Source organism: Delphinapterus leucas, chromosome 3, assembly GCF_059928025.1.
Source record: "Delphinapterus leucas isolate spDelLeu-1000000601 "Yukka" chromosome 3, BTC_Dleu_Yukka2, whole genome shotgun sequence".
Lineage (NCBI taxonomy): Eukaryota > Metazoa > Chordata > Mammalia > Artiodactyla > Monodontidae > Delphinapterus > Delphinapterus leucas.
Window position 1 is genome coordinate 31649913 of NC_143131.1, and position 21760 is coordinate 31671672.

General features: G+C 43.4%; 1 protein-coding gene across 3 annotated transcripts in view; it reads left to right on the forward strand.

The window, feature by feature from the left end:
* Positions 1–17684, forward strand: part of SLC1A3 (solute carrier family 1 member 3) — an 88562-nt gene extending 70878 nt beyond the window's left edge. For all 3 annotated transcript variants that reach the window (XM_022599212.2, XM_089908763.1, XM_089908765.1), the window contains one exon: positions 1747–17684. In XM_022599212.2, coding sequence (XP_022454920.1) covers positions 1747–1951 — 205 coding nt within the window. In that variant the 3' untranslated portion in view covers positions 1952–17684. The remainder of the gene's footprint in view (positions 1–1746) is intronic.
* The last annotated feature ends 4076 nt before the right edge of the window (positions 17685–21760 follow it).

A 21760-nucleotide genomic window follows, 5' to 3' on the forward strand; every position in this document is an offset into this window, starting at 1 on the left:
TGCCAAAGGGCTCCATGAAGAGGGGAGGCTTGGCCTGTAATTAAATTGTCCTCCCTGCCTGATCCCTGCCATTATCTGGCCGCCAAGCCCCGGGCGCCATGCACACTCTCCCTTATCAGCCTTCAGGGCACATCTGGCTGCTACGCTTCTCACTCTATAAAACCATTCGTGGATTGGGAAACCCGTTGTCTACAAAGCCAACATAAATCAGCAAAGCCATTTCTGAATTGCACAACACATCCCCATGGCGGCTGGGACCAAACAGCGGGCCTCCCAGGCTGCCTCAGGCTTTCTTCTTGTGCTTCCCATTCCAATGGCGTAATATAATTCAGATGTTCCCATCTGACCCCAACAGCGAGTGGGGCAGCTGTGCAGACAGTGGGAAGAGAGCTGGCGTCATTAAGTGGAATTGATTTTTGGTTCTGAGGAAAGTTTCAAGAAAAGCACCCTCAGACCCTAACCTCTAGGGCCCACCCCTCTGCCCTTTTCCCCTCACCCTTCCAGCTAACATTCTCTGCCTCTTTTCTTTTCCTTCCATTTACACTTGCTCCCCACGATGCCCAAGGTGACAGGCTAGAAGGACACAGTAGGTGTTGGAGTCTACATAGACTCCATGAGGTAGATCTAATGACCACAAAAAGTTCAGTGTTCTCAAGGCACAATAAGTGGGGGGAAGATAATTAATTGAGAGCATGAGTTCCATGGTCACTTGGATCTGGGTTTGTGTCCTGCCCCTGTGTGGCACCGGCCAGATGACCCAGCCACCCTACTTTCCTTCTCTGCAGAATGAAGACAATAATGTCGTCTGCCTCCCGGTGGTGCTGTGAGAATTAAATGCATTGATACATGGAAAGCATTCAGCTCACTGCCTGGCCCACAGCCACTACTTGACTCATGTGAAGACTTTTATAATATAAAGCTGTGGTTCTCAAAGTTTTTAGTCTCACAACCCCTTTACACTTAACAATTGACGACCCCCAAAGCTTTTATCTGTGTGGGTCATATCTATCAATATTTATCATGTTAGAAAAACTTAGGCATTTTTTAAATGTTAAATTCATTTAAAGGTTACAATAATCCATTCATTACATGTTAACATATATAACACTTTTATGGAAAAATATCATTTTCCAAACCAAAAATTTAGGGAAAAGAATGATACCATTTTACATTTTTGCAAATCTCCTTAATGTCTAGCTTAATACAAGACTAACTGCTTCTGCATTCAATCTGTTGTGTTATCTTTGGTGTTGTGTTGTTTGTTCGAAAAATTCCACTAGACAGACATTCATGAGAAAATGAGAGGGAAAAGGGCAAATAACATCTTAGCGTTATTATGAAAATTGTTTTTGCCTCAGTGACCCCCAGGGGTCTCTAGATCACACTTCTGAGACCTTCTGGTAAAAGGTAAGTGAGTGGTAGGAAAGAGAACCAAAGAAAAATTTTAAATAAAAGGAGAAAGGGGAGGGTCATTCCTACTGTTGCTACTCTAATTAGTAACTGAAAATTAATACTAATATATGTCCTTGGTTGTAAGTTATATAAGTTATTAATTATACAGATATAGATTAGTAACTACGATTTTGAATGTTATGTGTCTATTATGGAATGATGCAGTGGGTGGCTACACCAAGCAGAATTTTAAGAGATGCCCCCAGTGACTTAGCCAGCTGGTTCAAAACATGAGCTGAAATCCCGTGATATTCACAGGAGCCTCTCTTTTCCTTCCACCCCTCCCTTCCCCAGGGACCGTCTTCGTACCACCACCAACGTGCTGGGAGACTCCCTGGGAGCCGGCATTGTTGAACACTTGTCACGACATGAACTGAAGAACCGGGACGTCGAAATGGGTAACTCAGTGATTGAAGAGAATGAAATGAAGAAACCGTATCAGCTGATTGCCCAGGAAAGCGAAATTGAGAAATCCATTGATAGCGAGACCAAGATGTAGACTAACACAAAGAAATGCTTCCTTGAGCACCAGGTGTTTGAAAACCATTATACAATGTTTCCATCTCATTTCAACTCATTCTCTCCAGTCAGCCCTTTACCTCCGTTTTCCTCCCTGCCCTGATAGGATTGGGAAATAGTCATCCAAAAACAAGGGGGGATTTTGCAGTGGCCAAAATGTATAGTTTTCATCCCATGTTTGAAATTTTTAAGTCATTTCATGTTAGTCTTATCTAATAAGGTACTGAGATCAAAAATAGTCTTGATCAGGTCTTACAAGTTTATGTGGCATGCAATCCTGTAAATGTGATAGTTCTTACAAATTAAAGAGTCAAAACAAATATTAGGCTAAAAACATGGTTTTAAATCAACTTTCAGAATTTAAAAATCCTTCAGAATACAATTCAGTTTTAATATCAAAACAAAACAACTTGATCAGCAATGGGTTATTGGTTGGACATTACAAGGGTTTTTTTTTTCCTTTCTCTTATGATTTGTGTCCGTCTTTTATTAGTAGCAGGACAATACAAATACACACCCAGCACAGCTGTGAGGAGGCGCAGAAAGTGAAATTTCCATGTGGCCATGGGCAAGTTACGTCTCATCTCTAGGCCTCAGAGTTCCCATCTGTAAAATGAGCGAGTTCCTTAGATGCCTTTATGGTCGATTCTCACCCAAACATCCTGTGGCACCATAAAAGAGTCTGCCCTCCATTTCCCCAAAGAACATCCTGTAGCAAGTATCATTCCATGGAGCGTGAGACTTTCAGAATAGACATTTATTGGGAATGAACATTTCTAAGTGGGGGCAGGATGGCTGTGTGGTTTACCAGGTCCTGTGTCCAAAATGTCAGTTACACAAGTCTCCTGGCTGGAGGCCCTTCCAGGAGTGGAATTGTTCATGAAACTCTGCTTAGTTCTTCCCAACAGGGGAAGTATTCCCTTCTTTCCTACTCTTCACAAACTAAAGGGACTACTTTGGGAAGGATATCTCCCACCACTCCTCAACTGACCATAGACTTTTAGAAAATAAAACGTAAGACTAGCAACTTAGCAAGGGTGCTCACGGTCTTACTATGGAACACTAAAGATCGCCAGGAAAGAACGGAGCATGGCTGACATTATAAAGAGAGGATTTTAAAACACCAAGATTATAAGTCATCTTTAAGGAAGGTTTTTTTTAAAAGGAGAGGTTCTTTTTTTTTTTTTTTTAACCTGAAACACTTTTTCTTTTCAGTTCAAAAATCATTCCTTAAGGAAGTCTGCAGATCAAAATATAAGGTCACTTCTTATACATTTTAAAGAAGTCAAATGAATGAGCTCTCTCTCCACTAGAGGTCCATGAACCGGGTGGGTGGTCTCTTATTTGAAAAGGTTTTTGACTATCATCAAAAGTTCTGAGAATGAGAGAAACAAGATATTTCTTTGTGTTGGAACTGCATTCACCAAATCATTTAAAACCTTCAGCTGAAGTGGGGTTTGGTTTGGTTTGGTTTGCGTGCCTGAGAGAAACCGTAGAAGATGAATCAGTATGAATTCATGTCAGTGTGGTTCCAAGACAAAAAAAAAAAACAAAACACTAGGGGTATTAGTTTCAGGCAAGGCAGCTACCAGGTTTAGAGGAGATTATTTTTTTACCCTCTAAGGAGTATCCAGTCAAAGATGTGAAGTGCGAGCTGTCAGACAATACCAGCTGTGTTTGAGTTTCTGACTGAAAATGGTGAGGAACGGACTTAATTATGCTAACAGATTGAAAATCTAGACATACATTCTCTGATATACAATTAGAGATGTTTTTATATAGATCGCGAGCATTACGTACATGTGTACAAAAGTTAACATTAGGCTGTGGTGGAGTAACCATTTAATGTCAAGGCTCTATTTGGGAAATACACTACAAAAGTTAATGTGCATGGCTGTCATGACACCAGTAGAGTAAAAATTAATTGTCAAATTAACTGTTACACAATGTGATCTTTTTTATACTAACCATCTCTTATGGAAAGCAGGTCCTCTGGGATGACCCTCTTGCCAGCCCATCACAGGCTCTGCATATTACATGCACCCAGTGTGGGCTGAGAAGCATTACCTTGTAGATGTATTTTCAATAAAGAAAAAAATTAGTTTTACATTATACTTTTGCATGTTGTTATTGTTCTTCTCCCTGAAGGAAAATAAAATTTTCATTCATGGAAGTATTGCAATGAGTTCAGGACAATGCTGGGAAGGATGCCATGCAGATATTTTTTTTCTTTTTTTAAAGATTTTACTAGGTAAAATCTTGGAAGGCCCAGCTGGGGAAGCCAACCACAGGAAAATAAATAAGGACACACTCTCCCTGCCCAACTCCTAGAACTGGAAACAGGAGGAGGTGAGGGAAGCACTTTGCTGTAACAGCATGCATTTACTTGTTCACCTCAGATTCAGATTTCACCAATAAATTGAATCATTTCCATGTTGGGATTAATTAGAAAAGTGTAATGCCACCATTGGTTCTTCCAAAAAAAGTAATTTCCTGTCTGACCTTCAAATTAGGTAGGTAGATTTATCTATGTGATTACTGCTGCCATTTGTGAAAAGAGCTGAATAAGGTCTCAAGGGATATTTCAGAAACAGCCAATGTGCTAGTGAACCGTTCTATTCATAAAGCACGAGTTACAACAACTGCTTTTTTTTTTTTTTCCTGTCATGCTTTTTAACAGAGGACTGAGAGGCAATATCATGAAATGCCCAGACCGAAGCTGTGTCTAGAGACATTTTAATCTGACCCTCTACTAGCAGGTGACAGCCATCTAGAGGAGGGACTCTTAAGTATGATCCACAAACCCCTAGATCATCCATGTGAAGACTTAAGTGAGTTCTAATAGCCCTTGAAAGTGTGGGGAGAGTTTTGTGCATTTGCCTTTTTCTGGGGGAGAAATCCTTAATTTCCATCAATTTCTCTAAAGGATCTTTTGACCAAAACATTTACCAATCACTGTTTGATTAACTTTTTACAAGGCATCTATGGTATTGGACTGGCTGATTGGGGAAATGCTCACAGCCTCAGGGCATCAAACCAGCTCTCACCACCCTGAGGGAATCCCGATCTATGGGACTTTCTGGACACAGAAGCAATCAGGGAGGTGCCACCAAAAACTGAGTCCACCCCTAGGAAGTGCTTCTTCCTGCAATCACCAGTTTCCTTCCAGTCGCAGCTGAAGCTGCATTTTGCCTCCACCCCCCCACCCCCCCGCTGCCCACAGTCACGCCCGCGAAGCTGTTCATCAGCCTGTGGAAGATCGGGTGATGCCATTAGGGATGAGGGACGTGGCAGCCCTGTCAGGGTGTGACTAGGGCGTTGGGGAAGCCCGCAGAGATCCCTCTGTGTGGTAGGTCACAGATCTGTTCACAAATGGAACTTTGGAAATTTTTCAGATTAACGCTTTTTTTTTAACGTTTCTGATGAGTAAACACGCTAATAATTTTTTTTAAATCCTACACTGTGAGAAGCTGGGGGTCTGTGTTCTTCCCATATTTATCCCTTCAGCAGCACTGTCTCACCCCAAGCAGGATTCCCTTTCCCGCTAAAATCCTTTTTTTTTTTTTTTTTGGTAAGCCTTTATTCATATACAGAGTGTTGAAAATAGAGGTTTTGGTGCCGTTAATTGCGTGCGTCTGAAGGAAGGGCTCATTACCCGCTGGAAGGGGCAGGGGGAGGGGGAGGGGAGCACACGCCCTCCTTCCGGGTGGCCCGCCGGGCACTTGACCTGAGGCTGCTGTCAATCATCCGGCCTCCGCGGCGGCGCGCTGCCCCTTCTCCCGCTCGGGTGGTCCCAGAACTAGGGCAACAATGACCAGCTCTGTGTGGCCTGTTCCGGGGGCCAGAGCAGTTGGGAGGTGTCATGCCATGCCGAAAGCAGTCTCCGAATGAATAAGCCATCAGAAAAAGCAGGGAAGGAAGAGCGGAGGAAGCCGATGTGCCGAGTTCTAAGAGGGAAAGTGAGAGATGAGAAATGTCTGGGGTAAATGAGGCAGGGTCTGGGGGAGCGATACCTACAATAGCCACCGGGGGGAGCCCGGAACTCTCCGCAGGAAGGAACTGAACTTCCTCTTAGAGAACTCGCTTGGATGAGCTCAGTATGAAATTCTAAGGTCGGCCGTGCAGAGGGAAGATCAGTATGTGAAAGACATCAAGGGGTTTAAAATTCTTCCCTGCCCCATTTCTCCTTTCCCTCTGGTCATCCTGCTTCTCCAGTCCTCTCTCCCAGGAGCCCCTTCCTTTCTGGGTATTCTCTGTTTCCTCTTCCCCTGTGCCCTGCCTCTCTCCCCTCCCACCTCCTTTTTTGATGCCATCCTGTTCTAGATAATTATCTTCCCATCCCATCACTTATGTTTCCTAAGCACAGAGCAGGTTCTCAGTAAGTGGCTCGGTAACATTTTTTTAGCTGGTCTTCCCTCATCATGCCCACAAAACTGGTGTCTCAGCCTTCAATTTGGAAACAGTCTCATTTTACCGAACATACACGAACAAGTAGGATTGTTAGATAAAATACAAGACACCAGTTAAATATGAATAGTAACAAATAATGTTTTATTGTATGTTCCAAAATACTGTATTTTTTTGGTTAATTTGGCAACCCTACGTACAAGCAAAATGAAGAATTCAAGACAATTTATGTTTGCTTCGATGAAGAGAATATTATAGGTGAGTTTGTGTGATTATTAAAAATAATCATCCCAATTTTTAATTCCTCTTTGCAGACAAAAACATGCTTTAAAAGGCAGTCCAGATCTGGGACTCTTCTTACTATTTATTTGTTTGGGGGGCATTTTCACTCACTATGTGCTTGTAAGTCTTGTTGCTGCATTTAAAAGGCCTGATCAATCACCTTTAAGACTTCACAGAACGCTCTTAAATAGATTAAACAATGTTTCAGTTATCCATGCTTGAAATATTTTAAGACTCACATCTGTTTTTCTTTTCTTCTCTTTTTTTTCCCCTTTCCTTCTCTCACTCCTTCCTCCTGTTCTCCCCTGCCCACCCCCCCAACTCCAAACATAAAATATTTTCTGTAATCCGTTACAGGACTGAACAATTTGGCATTCACATATTGTTTTCCAATGTGAACATATTTTTTTCATTTGGGGTGCTCTTTCTAGAAACGCACCCATATTCTTTTCATATTGTGCTACTCAAAGACCATCATTTTCCAGTCATTGTAAAGTTCGGAAGGAGACATTTTTCAAAGTCTTTTGAGGGAACTCTAGCCTCCATGAATGGGCATCATTCCCACAAAAGCCCCTTCTTTCAGCTGAGGCTGAAGGATATAAAAAAGTGGGGCCCAATCGGTACTGCAGAAGGAGCACAAAATATGCCCCGTAAAATCATAAATTCTTTCCCAATAATCACATACGTGCAGCCAGGTTAAAGACAACAGTGTGTCTCACAGAAGACGGGTGTCAGATGACAACTTTTCGATTTCCTTTCCAAGTCTGTAGGTCCAGGGGATCATTAAAGAAAAAAAAAAAAAAAAACATTGAAGGCAGCCAGCCGGGAACTTGAAGACATAGCAGGAGAAAATAAAGACCATCCAAGGGTCATCTCAGCCCCAAAAGGAAATGATGATTGGTCTGCCGTGGGGAGAACTTAGCATTCAAAAGTTCTGTCAGCAACACAAGTCTGAAAACTGTCACCAAATTCCATGGCCTTGGCACTACAGGGCCTCAGTGAGGTATTGTTTCACGTAAGCTGGTGATGAGCCGTTAACCAAAGAAGCAGAATGTCTACATGTGTGTTAGAAAACTAACACAGCTAGGCTAAAAGCACCTTCATGCTTCCTAAAACTTAAAGGCCCTCAGCTTCAGAGTGGTGGTTGAATCCAAACCTATTAACCCTAAATTCTTGAGCAGTTTCATCAAGGTCCCTGGACTGTCTTGGTTAACTCTGGAACATAATCTATTGGATTCGTGGTGATGGTAGTTACCTGGATGAGGAAATGTGAGTTCAAGTTCCTGACTTGCTTTTAACCGACTGTGGTACCTTGACCTAATCCTTCAGTCTCCCTGTATGTCCTCATCTGTACATGTGAAGGTTGGCTGAAACCTGAAGTCTCCAAACCAGTTTTCATATCAGGTTTCCATATATTGGAGGAGGTTGAATGGGGCTCTGTGGTCAACTAGGCTTGGCACGTGATGGCTCAGACTTCAACTCCGTCATCATCAGTAGGTATAATAAGACCATGAGGTGTAATGAGAATTAAATAAACGATAATATAAAATTCTCAGCACAGCGTCTGGCACTTAGGAAGATCCTTAAGACGTTTAGGACAAAACCGTCTCAATGAGAAAAGAAGAGGCCTAGGGATGATGCTGGAGGAAGGGAGAGTGGTTCCCAGCTCCGTGTGGGCCCACCAGAGCAGGAAGGAACTCACCGAGGAGGCCACAGACCAACCTCTCCTCCGAGGGAGGCTTTGCAGGGTCAATCACCCCTAGAAACGGGCATCCTGAGAAACTGCCAGGCCGGAGGGGCCCAGGCCTCTGCGCGCGCCCGGGGTACAGGCAACCACTGCCAGTCTCCTCCCGGCCTTTGTCAGGCCCGGCTCTCCAGCGTTGCGTGGTGATTTTGTCAAGGGCACAATTCGACACTCTGAGGGGACCACCCAGCTTTCTCCCGGTCTCCCAGAGAACAAAACCACCACTCTGTGTGCCAACGACCTCCCCTTCTGCCAGGCCCCCTCCTGCCATCTCCTCCCTGCCAAGGGGAAATGGAGAGGCAGTCAGGCCCACACTCTGTGGGAACCCAGGGGCCGGTGTGTTAATGAGCTGTCCCCAGCTCCAAGCCAAACTCTCTGTACCTGGGATGCTGCTGCCACCCTGTGGCAAAGGTCTTTCTCTAGGCTCCGGATGGCCACTCCAGACAATGCGGAAACACCAGGCTTTTACTGCAAACTCACTTCTGATGCACTCAAGCAAAGGGTATTGAGACAGAAAGTAGCTCAGAAGTCTGAAAGAAAAAGGAACTTGAAGTATTGTACATCTACAGAAGTGATTCTCCAGGTGTGGTCCCCAGACCAGCACTATCAGTATCCCCTGGAAACGTATTAGAAATGCAAATTCTCAGATCCAACCCTTGACCTATAGAATCAGAAACTCAGAGGGTAGAGCCCAGAAGTCTGTTTTAACGAGTCCTCCAGGTGGTTGTGAAGTACACCAGAGTTTGAGAACCACTGGTCTAGAGTCTAAAAAGAAATAGACTTTTGGAGTTGACAGACTAGGGTCCTAGTCTTGGCCTTGCCTATTAGCTGTGTGACTTTGGGCCATTTACTTAACCTTGCCATGCCTCTATTGACTCATCCCTATCACAGTAATAATCATTCTTATTTTCTAGGATTTTTTTGAGGATTAGATCAGAAACTAAGATAAAGTCACTGGCATATGTATATGCTTGATTAATGGTGCTTATTTGAGATGTTATCATAATGGAGTCATAAACTTGTTTACATTACCACTAGGATAAGCAGAGTAGATCATCTATTTATTGCACAGACATTTATAGAGTGCCTACTACGTGCCAGGCACAGTAATGGGCAATTTAGGTATAGCAATGTACAGACTATTCTAGTAAATACTTTCTAATAAATGTGTAGTTATAAGGGCACCATGGACTGAATAGTGTCCCCTCCAAAATTCATATGTTGAAGCCCTAACCTCCAATGTAATTATATTTGGAGATAGGGCTTTTAGGAGGTAATTAAGGCTAAATAAGGTCATAAGGATAGGGACCTAATTTGACAGGATTGGTGGCCTTCTCTCTCTGTGCGCGCGCACGCGCACACACACACACACACACACACACACACACACAAGGAAAGGCCATGTGAGCACACAGCAAGAAGGCTGCCTTCTTCAAACCAGGAGAAGAGCCCTCACCAGAACCCTACCATGCTGACACCCTGATCTTGGACTTCCAGCCTCCAGGCTATGAAAAAATAAAATCTCTGCTGTTTAAGCCACCCAGTCTGTGGTATTTTGTTATGTGGTGTTTTGTTAAAATGTAGGCTCAAATTGTAAGTATTGTTATGAGGAATAATAAAGCCAGGTAAGAGCCTGGAGAGGTGTTGGAGCACTATTTAAATAGGCTGGTCAGGGAAGTCTTCCTGATGAGGCTCTGTGTGAGGAGATACCTAAGTGGAATGAAGGATCAAGCCTGTGGCTTCAAAGGGAAGAAAGAACCAGTGCAACCCCCCAGCCCATCCCCCACACCACACCACCCCTCACCAGGTGCAGTTATGAGCTGTGTGGGAGCAAGAGCCAGGAAGCCAAGGTGGTTGGAAAAAGACAAAGAGGTCAGAGAGGTGTCAAAGGAGTGCCGGCCTAGGGGGATCTTGCCGACCATGTGGAGGATTGTGGATTTTAGTCTAGGTGTGAGGGGATTCCACTGGGGGTTGAGAGGCAGGGGATCCTCTATTTTATTTCTAACTTCTCTGTTCATCCTCCAGGTTGGCAATCCCACTCTTTGCCCATCTAAATAGTCTCCTTTGGGTAACTCAGCATCTTAGTGAGATTCCCTAGACTTTCTGCTCCCTCCCCTCTTCTCCACATTCTTTTTTTCTTTTTTTATATTTATTTATTTATTTTGGCTGTGCTGGGTCTTCGTTGCAGCACACGGGCTTTTTGTTGCGGCATGCGGGATCTTTAGTGGCGGCATGTGGACTTCTCAGTTGCAACATGCACACTCTTAGTTGCAGCGTGTGGACTCAGTTGCAACATGTGGCCTTCTCAGTTGCAGCGTGCGGGATCTTTTAGTTGCGGCATGTGAACTCTTAGTTGCGGCATGCATGCAGGACCTAGTTCCCCACCCAGGGATTGAACCCGGGCCCCCTGCATTGGGAGCACAGAGTCTTACCCACTGGACCACCAGGAAAGTCCCCTTCTCCACATTCTTCATCCAGCCCTGGAACTCACTCGCACCGAGGCAGGGTCCCTGTTTAGACCTGCTGGCTCTCAGCCTGATGTCCACACTGTACAGGAAATGAGAGCGGTCTCAGATGAGCAAACCGCACCCTCAGCTGGCACAGGGCAGCCCAGCACAGTAAAGGGGGGGAGTCGGAGGTCTCTGCCCACGGGGTTCTCCTCGGCCTATGTAACGCCTGCCTCTTGAAGAAAATAGTTCTCTCCTGGCCTCCCTTCTTTTTCCAGCCACCCCCATGACTGGAAGGGATGGGGTTCTGCCACCCACCGCTCTTCCTGCATGTCTCGCAACAAAAACCCTATGGGTTGGTTCACCAGGACTGGGTTTTGATAAGCTAAGGAAGGACATGAGGGAATCGAGAAAATCTCCTCTCTTCACAATACCTGCTCTCAAGTCTATTGCCTTGAAATAAGGTCTTGTTTTGAGAATCAGAACCTGAATACTATTGATTTCTTTCTGCTGTAATTACCCTAATTTCTTGAGGCAGATGAGTGCCCTTGGCTAGGCTCGGCAGAAAATATATTCAGAAAAGCAAAAAAAAAATCATGCCAAATTTTCCTGCCAAAATATTATGTAATTATTATAATACTAGTCATTATTATAGAAAGATGAGGCCTAGTGGCAGGGAAATTTCACTGAGGTTCTTTCATTCAAGGGATTTTTCCAGTGCAGGGTCACACCTGAACCAAGCCCAGCCATTTTTCTCAGGTAAGAGCCCTCTTGAAGTGGAAGGGAGGCTTGAAGTAAAAATAACAGACATGCTTTCCCAATCCACTCCCCAAAAGGCCAAGGAAAGCCTTGACATAGGAAAGAGGTCAGCATTTTCTATTCATTTCCTGCCCTAATGGGAATCAGAGACCAGGATGTCTATAACACTCTCGGGGGCCCTTGTTGGACAAAATCAAGAAGTCTCTCTAAGCAGAATGGAAAAAACTCCCTCACCCACATGTCTCAAACAACTCCAAGCAGATGCCTCCCTGTTCCCGCCTTGTCCCAGCTATGCGCTTCTGAGACAGGTATCGCCCCAGAGTTGTTAAGCCTAGCATGGGCCTTGCAGTCAGGAGCCCCTAGTTCAAATCAGACACCTCCACTTACTCACTTGTATCCTGGGACACTAATGTCACTTCTCTAAACCTAACATTTCCTCCTCTGGTGAAGTATCACTGGGCTCATGGGGTTTTCTGGGGATTTAATTAAGCAATGCTTAGCTCATGCCCAGCACATACACGTGCCAGGGCTGAAGTACAGCTGAAAATCAGTGGCCAGCCCAGCCACACCAGATATTTGCTGCTGTGTCCTTTCTGATTGGTCAGCATCCATGCTTCAGCAATTGTAATGTATGTTCACTATCACCTCCAGCTATTGTTATCATTAATGTTATTATTCTTCTTGTTTTCACACTGTGTGTCCCTGGTGGCTTTATCTGGAGAGAGAGCGAGATCTTACCACAGGATGGCAGCAGATAATCTTCAAAGTCCTTCCCAGCTCGAAAGTTTCATGAGTCTACGAAAATGATCTATAGCTGGAATTGACTAAGGCCAAAGAGGACTGAATTGTAACACAAGCCAGTTGCCGGAGCACAAAGAGCCTCCTTCTCTGCCCCTTCCCATCCAGGCGGGAATCTTCAGGCATTGTTTAGAGAGTCTGGGGCTGTGGTTCAGAGGATTTGTCTACCTCCCTGCTTCCCCTCTCTTTACCCCTCTCTGCTTCCCCTCTCTTTACCCCTCTATTCTCCCTTGATTGCGGGTAATCACTCTCTTTTTCTCATTCTCTCTCTCCCTGGCCCTCAGACCAAGGACTCAGCTTGCTAGTTTTTCATTTCTATTCCCCCTAAGGCGTTATCTTTTGCATCACCACTCCCCTGGCTCTGTGCTCTGAAGCATGCCCAACTAACGGGTCCAGGATCCTGGAACACTCAGTTCCAACCTGGACACCGCAATACAGGCGGGGAACACAGACCTCGGAGTCCTGGGTCTGTACAGGGAATCAGACCTCGGAGTCCTGGGTCTATCAACCCATCAACCATCAACACATATTTTACTTATTTATTTGTTTTTATTGAAGCATAGTTGATGTACAATATTATATGTTACAGGTGTACAATATAGTGATTCACAATTTTTACAGGTTATACCACATTTGTGTTTCTTATAAAATCGTGGCTATATTCCCCATGTTGTACAATATATCCTTGCAGCTTATCTTATGCATAATAGTTTGTACCTCTTAATCCCCTACCCCTATCTTGCCCCTTCCCCCTTACCTCTCCCCACTGGTAACCACTAGTTTGTTCTCTACATCTGTGAGTCTGCTTCTTTTTTTTACATTCACTAGTTTGTTGTGTCCTTTCGATTCCACATATAAGTGATATCATATAGTATATGTCCTTCTCTGTCTGACTTATTTCACTTAGCATAATGGCAAATTTTCATTCTTTTTATGGATGAGTAGTATTCCGTGTGTGTGTGTGTATATATATATATATATATATATATATATATATATACTACATCTTCTTTATCCATTCATCTGCTGATGGACACTTAAGTTGCTTCCATATCTTGGCTACTGTAAATAATGCTGCTATGAACATTGGGGTGCATGTGTCTTTTTGAACTAGTATTTTTTTTTCAGATATATGCCCAGGAGTGGAATTGTTGGGTCATACGGTAGTTCGATTTTAAGTTTTTTGAGGAACCTCCATACTGTTTTCCACAGCACTGCACCAATTTACATCCCCACCAGCAGTGTATGAGTTCAACACGTATTTATTATGAACCCCAACTCTGGCATTAGAGGGGTGAGTTTGAATCCTCACTCTGCTGTTTGCTAACTGTGTGACCTTGGGGAAGCTTTATACCCTCTCTGAGCCTCAGTCCCCTCACCTGTAAAATGGAGATATAACAACATCTACCTTGCTGTGGTAGCTGTGAGGGTAGGTGATCATGCACACGAAGAGCAGGTAATCACAAAACAAGAGGCTTTATTGTCATAAAACAGGTTCAAAGAATTTATAATCCAATGGAGAGGAGAGATATAAATATATCACGAGAAAACACTGCCAACGGTGCTATGGATTCTTACACCAGGGGTTCAGAAGAGCTGAAGTGCTAGGAAATCAGTCTCTTCCTCAGGTGACATAACTTGGAGGCTTTCACAGACTGAAAAAATCTATACAGGCAGTTTTATTATGAAACAAATCATAGTGCACTTGTGATCAGTATTTATTACCTGGAAAATTAAAAAGTCTTCCTAGCTCCCCCTCAGCATGTCACAGGGCTCCTTGGCTAGAATTCTCCAGATAGAAAGTCTGACCCACAGTCCCATGCTCAGTCATAAATCTGCATTAATATCAGCAATATTTTGAGCACCTACTGTCTCCCAGCCAAGCACAGATCCTAACAGGGAAAAATCATTAAATGAGTAATAATATTTGTGTGATAAGTTCTAAGAGAGGGTCAGACAGGGGAATTCCAGGGAAGCATCATTGTAAACAGGGCATGTCGTCCTCTCCCCAATACTTTAAGAGGCATTATTCCAGCTCTCTAACGAGCACGATTATGCCTGAACTATAGGCACAGGATTATTCTATTCTTTTTTTTTTTTTTTTTTTTGGCTGCCCCACATTGCTTGCAGGATCTCAGTTCCCGGACCAGGGATTGAACCCAGGCCACAGCAGTGAAAGCACGGAGTCCTAACCATTAGGCCACCAGGGAACTCCCGGATTATTCTATTCTTAAGGATTTCCAGGAACTGGTTTTAGGATCTAACCTCCCTTCCACTTTAGAATGCCCTGGTTTATTTAAATTATAATTTCTCTAAGCACATTTAATATAAGACCCTTCAAGTACAGAAGGGCAAGGCATATGTTGAAAACCTGTTATATATCAGGCACCTCACAACAGTCTTGTGAGGAGACATTATTATATCCATTTTACATACGAGAAAGTAGAGGTTCAGGGAATAAGTAACTTACTCAAGGCAAGGTTGCAGTTTGAGTCCAGATCCATACCCAAAGCATGGGTTTCCCCGCTAGACTACTCTAACCCTGGAATTTAATTCTGACGAAGCACTGCAAACCCAGGACCTCATCTAAAACATACTATGGCATAATCTCCTAGGTCAGTGTCTTTCAAACCGTGGGTCATCGGTTTGGTGGGTCCCAACCAGCATTTTTTAATGAAAGAACAGAAGAGAAAATATCAGAGTGCCCCACATGTAGTAAAACATTGTTTGGGGAAATTTTTAGTTTAATTATAAAAGTATGTGTATAGGTTTGCATCATGAGTAAATTACATTTCATGGTTTAAAAGGTTAAAGCTACAGTTCTAAGCTTTTGCTGATCAATAACCAGTCCCCAGTCATAACTTTTTCACCTCGTGAGTTTAAGGGTTTGAGTGCCTTTTGGTTTCCACAACTGCCTACCCTCGAGGAAAGTTCATCTTCCAAGTACAAATAGTTTGGGAACTCCCTGGCAGTCCAGTGGTTAGGACTCCGTGCTTCCACTGCAGGGGAATCCCGCATGCCAAGCGCAGCGCCGCCAAAAAAAAGAAAAAAGTGCAAAGAGTTCCTTAGGATGTGATGATTTGGACTTTTATCTTAAAGACCCAAGTGTTCTACCACCATATACTTTCCAAATTCAGTTCTGGGCTCTGCTAAAATATATGACACAGTCCTCCAAAATCATTCCACTCTCCGGACTTGGAAGAGGTGCTGCTTCCCAAATGAAGACGTAAGTACACTCTGACACTTAGCCCTGGAAACAGAACCAAGGGGAGGAATGAATGCCTTGTTAGCACTGACATCTGGTGGTTGTCAAGAGGCCGGCAACCCAGTATCTCGGCCATTTGGAATTCATCAGGTATATATATAAATATATATAAATTTACATATATAGGTATATATAGTGTTTACTCGGTGCCAGGGACCAGAGCAGGAACCAGGTACCAAGCCTGACTGCAGCCGAATTGATTCCGTCTTGACTCGCCTCCCTTCTCCCTGCAGCTACATGCAGCAAGGTGGAGGGAAAGGACAGGGACTTCCAACATACCAGGGTCATGGGATCCTGGGTAAACTACTTAAACTTTGGAAGACTCAGGTGCAAAATCAGGATAAGAAAACTACAAACTACACTGGGCACGGGGGTATCATTTTATTTAAGCCTCGAAATATCTCCTTTGATGTTAAGTTCCAGATACTTACTAAGCATTCAAAAATACTGGTTTTCTTCCCCCTCTGTCATTTTAGGTAAGGCACTCACTAGTTGTCTTTCAAAGTCTAGAGTCGTACTTCTTTCCTATCATGGCTTGCTTGCCTTAATTAAAATAATAACATAGATTTCTGGAGAGCTTACTATGTGCCCAGAGCTTTCTAAGAGAAATCTAAGAGATTTACGTGGTTAAAATCAAGTCACTTTAGCCCTCTGAAATAGAAACTATTATCACCTCCCATTTAATACCTTGTCTCATCTAATCTCTATTAAAACCCTATAAGATAGTTTTTTTCATTATCCCCATTCTACAGATGAGAAAGCTGAGGTTAAATAACTTGCCTGAGGTCACAAAGCTAACAAATGCTACAGTTGCCATTCCAACTAAGTTTGATTCTAGAGACTTAGGTCTTTCTTAACCGCTCTTCTCCTTTAGACTTTCAAGTGGTTTCAGTCTCCCAAATGAGCCTGTGATCTCGAAGACAAAGCAGTTTGCCCGCAGAAGATGCTCCCTCACCAGGTGGTATATTTAACACGAGAACAATTTAGCAACTTTTTAAAAATTGAGGACTTCATGACACTTTTGATATAAAAGGCCTTCCTGGGATGTTGTGCCAAAAAAAAAAAAAAAAAAGGCAGGAATCACTGGGGCCAACACATGGGGACTGCAATCAGCCAACCCAATCTTTGGGTGACTGTTTTCTTTTTGTTAATAAGCTGTATTAGTTTCCTATTGCTGCTACAACAAATTATTACAAACTTACTATCTTAAAACAACACAAATTTATTCTCTTCTAGTTTTTTTTTGTGTGTGTGGTAGGCGGGCCTCTCACTGTTGTGGCCTCTCCCGTTGCAGAGGACAGGCTCCTGACGCGCAGGCTCAGCGGCCATGGCTCACGGGCCCAGCCGCTCCGTGGCATGTGGGATCCTCCCGGACCGGGGCACGAACCCGTGTCCCCTGCATCGGCAGGCCGACTCTCAACCACTGCACCACCAGGGAAGCCCCTCTCTTGTAGTTTTTAATCTCCTACAGTTCTGGAGGTCAGAAGTCTCAAATCAAGAGGTTGGTCTGGCTGCATTCCTTCTGCGAGTTTTGGAGAGAATCTATTTCCTTGCCTTTTACAGTTTCTAGATGCTGTCCACATTCCTTGGCTGATGGCCCCTTCCTTGCATCACTCCAACCTCTTGCTTCTGCTGTCACATCTCCTACTACTAACTTTAATCCTCCCTCTCATAAGGACCCTTGTGATTAGCGGGTCCACCAGATAATGCAGCATAACTTCCCCATCTCAAGACTGTTAGCAAAGTCCATTTTACCATGCCTGGTAACATCTTTACAGGCTCCAGGAACTGGGCATGGACATCATTGGGTGACCACACTTCAGCCTGCCACACAAGCCCAGGTCAGGTTTCCTCCCACGAGGAGTTTTGCGGGTTAGCGCCCTGCTTCTCTAACAAAGCGGTACTTGGAAGCTCTACAAGGCCTGGGCTCCACATGCATGAAGTGAACCTTTACTCTCAACAGTAAAGCAGCATGGTGTGGTGCTTTAGAGCCAAAGGATAGCAGGACTTCTGAGCTCTCGTTTCCTTTTATCAGGTAGATCACAGACCATTCACTGCATTTGACTAAGCTTCAGTTTCCTTGTCTGTGAAATAGAAAGGACACCTGCTCTCAGGGTTGACGTGAGGAATGAAGATCAGCTCTGGAAAGGACCTGGTGCTTAGTAGGCTCTCTTGAGACCCTCTTGGGAGACAGTGAACTTGAGCTGTCCAGCAATAGCATTGTCTTGATGAGTCTGCTCACGACAGAGATGAAGGGTGAAGAGGGAGGAGGAATCTGGAAAGAAGAAACTGTTGGTCATGTTGCCAGGGCAAGGAGCGGGTCTGTGAGCAAAAGGCTAGCTTCAGGAGATGCCTTATGTGCTTTGAAGATGGTGCTGAGATTTTGAGACTTGAAAGCTATGTTGAATATTCAACACTGGTACCCAGTTAAACTGGGAAAGCAAACACCTTGCCTAAAACAATTAGCATTGACAATACACATATAAGCAGAACATTCAATTGTAAATGTGTTCATTTTTGTCTTCCCTGCCACACGTATTAGGTAATAGCGACAAGAAAAGTAGGTGGAAGATGATTCCAAGTAATTTCAGGGCATTATTACAAAGTGAGGCTGGTGAGATTTTTGTCTTTTTGACAAATTGAAGGAAGCCAGCAGAACAAATCTTGTTTCAGGAGTGCATTTTCACTTAGCTATCCTCTAAATGGAGATGCATTATATTATCCCTAGAAAGAAAAATTAAAGTTCTTCAACTGCCAAAGATAAAATGACAAATTTGGCTCCCAGCAATACATTCTAGACAGCCACTATAGTTCCAGGAAAAGAAAACAAGAAAATTAAATTTGAGAGAAACAGAGAAGTGGGAGAAAGAGGGAATTTTTTTTCCAGTTAGCATCTCAGTGCCTTTGAAGGGATTTTAGGACCATTCAGTAACAGACCACTTAGATGTCTCCCCATTTTACCCTATATACATGAACGCTATTTTAATGGAGCTGCCACTCTATAGACAATAGGTAGTATCTACACATTTAGTCCACAGATTGACTGCATGATGATTTGTTCAAGACAACTTGAGAACAAACATGAGAAACTACCTGTCTGGAAATGAACTGTACAGCCCTCATTTCTGTATTTCCAGAATACCCTTCCACAGAATTCTTGCAGAAGCCTGTTCTCCAATCTGAGCTTTGGACTGAGGAGCTTGTTTCTTCCATGTTTGAAGAGCTGTGCTATTTAATATGGTAAATAAGTCAATTATTTAAATTAATTAGTCGATTTTATTTAAAATGAAATGAAATTTAAAACTCAGTTCTTCAGTTGCACTAACCACATTCCAGGTGCTCAATGGTCCATGTGGCTAGTGGCTGCCATGTTGGACAACACAGATACTGGACATGGCCATCATGGCAGAAGATCTTATTTATTGAGTTATCTCTGAGCTCAGGACACTGCAGGTTGATAGTGAAGGGTGGGAACTGGGAGAGGTGGTACATGAGGACTACAGTCGGGGAAAAGGAATTGAAGTAGACGTTTATGGGCAACCAGAGGGTGATTCAAGTCAAAAAATAATTGCTGATTGCCTACTCTGTGAGCACCAAAGCTGAGAGAAACAGAGATGAATAAATGAGATGTAGTTCCTGTCCTCAGGATATTCAGGGTAGGGCAAAAACAACAAATACACATTACAAAACTGCTCTTATACAAGTTATAATGCCAAAGGGACATATCATGAGAGAGCTATGGGCATGCTCAGCAGGTATTAATGGAAATTAAAGATGAGAATAATCAAGTGGCTGAAGGATGGAAGAAACAGGAGACCACAGGGTAGGAGAGGATGCCAGAGGGAGATTATAGGGATTGGAGAGAAATGTCAGAGTAGAATTGCTAACAAACACAAGCCCGATATGGAGCCAGACTAGCAGAGGGTATAGATTCCCAACATCACCAAACACCATTTTTTATTAGTCTCCCACTACTATGTTTTGAAAGATGTTTATCATTATTACCTGAAATGATAGAACATGCATGTGCTTTGGAGTCAGAAGGACTTGGGCTTGAATCCCAGCTCTACTACTTACCAGCTGTGTGACTATAAACAACTTACCTAAACTTAAATAACTTACCTAACTTCTCTGAGCCTCTGTCTTCTTCCTCATCTACAGAACTGTGGATTATAACTGCTATTTCTAAGTATTTTCATGAGGATTAAATGAAATAGTGTAAGTGAAAGTGCTTTAACAGAGCACCTGGCACATGGTAGATACTCAACAGGGGTTAGGTTTCCCTTCCCTTTCCCTAAGACAACGGCTAAGCCTACAGGCTTTAGAGGCAGACTGCTTGGTTCAACTCCTGATTCTGCCTCTTCCTGGCTGTGTGATATTGGGCACATGGCATTCTGAGAGAGGCCTTCCCAAGTGACAGGTGAGTGTGGACACATGACAGCTGAAGTCTGAGTATACCACTTTTTTAGCAGAAACGAGAACTATTGGCAAAATCACTTGGTAGGACTCCATTCACACTTCTGATGTTAAGGATAAACACTTGCTAGCTAACATCACAGTAACAATTTGAGAATGGAGGTAACCAATACTGAAGTGACCACTCAGAACAATTAATGATTGAAAAGAGTTAAGCGGGGCTATATTTTGTTTACACTTGTATGGTCAGCTCTGTTTTAATCCGCATCACCAGCGACACCTCATAACATTTCCTATGGGTTTACACTTTAAGAACTTAATCACATACATGTTGGGCTTGTGGTGTTATCTCTTCCATAACAGATCATCTGTTTCCTTTACATTTATGTTATCTCCCAAGCCAATACGTAGTGTTCTTTTTTTTTTTTTCGGTACGCGGGCCTCTCACTGCTCTGGCCTCTCCCGTTGCAGAGCACAGGCTCAGGACGCGCAGGCTCAGTGGCCATGGCTCACGGGCCCAGCCGCTCCGCAGCATGTGGGATCTTCCCAGACCGGGGCACGAACCCGTGTCCCCTGCATCGGCAGGCGGACTCTTAACCACTGCGCCACCAGGGAAGCCCACGTAGTGTTCTTGAAAGCAGGAGCCAAGTATATGTTTTTTACATCTCACATGGTACCTAGCCCAGTCCTGCACTTGTCGCAGAAGGAAGGAAGAGGGGGAAGAAGGAAAAAGGGAGGATCTTGTGTTTGTGTTAGAAATCTGAAATAAACATATATTTGACAATAAAATGGCCATACTGGGTAAGACTCACACAGTTCATTACAGCCTAATGGAAGACTCCTTTCCTTCTTCATGTCAATCTCAAATAATCAAGACTGTATTCTACAAATACACTAGAAAACCTTTAAGGCTCTGCAGCCATTACTTGTTCTAAATTATTTTAAGAGATATATTAAATTCTTTTGCTTACATTTATGTTTTTAAAAATAGAACATGAATTCATTCCCTTGCAAAAGACTTGAATGACAGGGAAACATACAGAGTGAACCACTGAAGTTGCTTCACCTCCTTAACTCACTCCCCACCCCACTGACAGCACAAATAACTGTTCGTGTGTTTCCCTGAAGCAATTTATATTTTATGCCTGTACCATGTTTTGGGTTGCTGGATTCCTTCTAGATCAAAGATTTCATGATTTTATAATTAGGAAGGAGCCATTAGATATATTCATTCACCTAATAAATAATTACTGGGGATCTACTCTGGGCTAGGGGAATATAGAGGTGGATTAAACATACAGTACTGCCTTCTCTTGCTATTAACATCGGGATTCCAAGAACTCTGTTTTGAAAGTGCATTTGGGAGGGGGCACTGGGATGGAAGCTAGATGTCAGGAAGTTGGAGGGTAGATGGGAAGGAGGACTGAAAGCTGTACTGTTGTGGTTTTGTGAAATTTAGCTATGAAAGAAATGTTGTGATGAGGTAATAGCTTACAGAAGTAGTGGGGGCCAAAGGAAAGATTCGTTTCAACATGGGAAGAGGCTGTAAATTCATGTAAGAAGTATTTTGGAACACCTACCATGGCCAGGCACTGGGCTTACCTTCCACAGGAGTATGTGTCACCTGTGTCCACTCAATAAGCATGCAAGGAGCTCCTTTACATTTGGCTG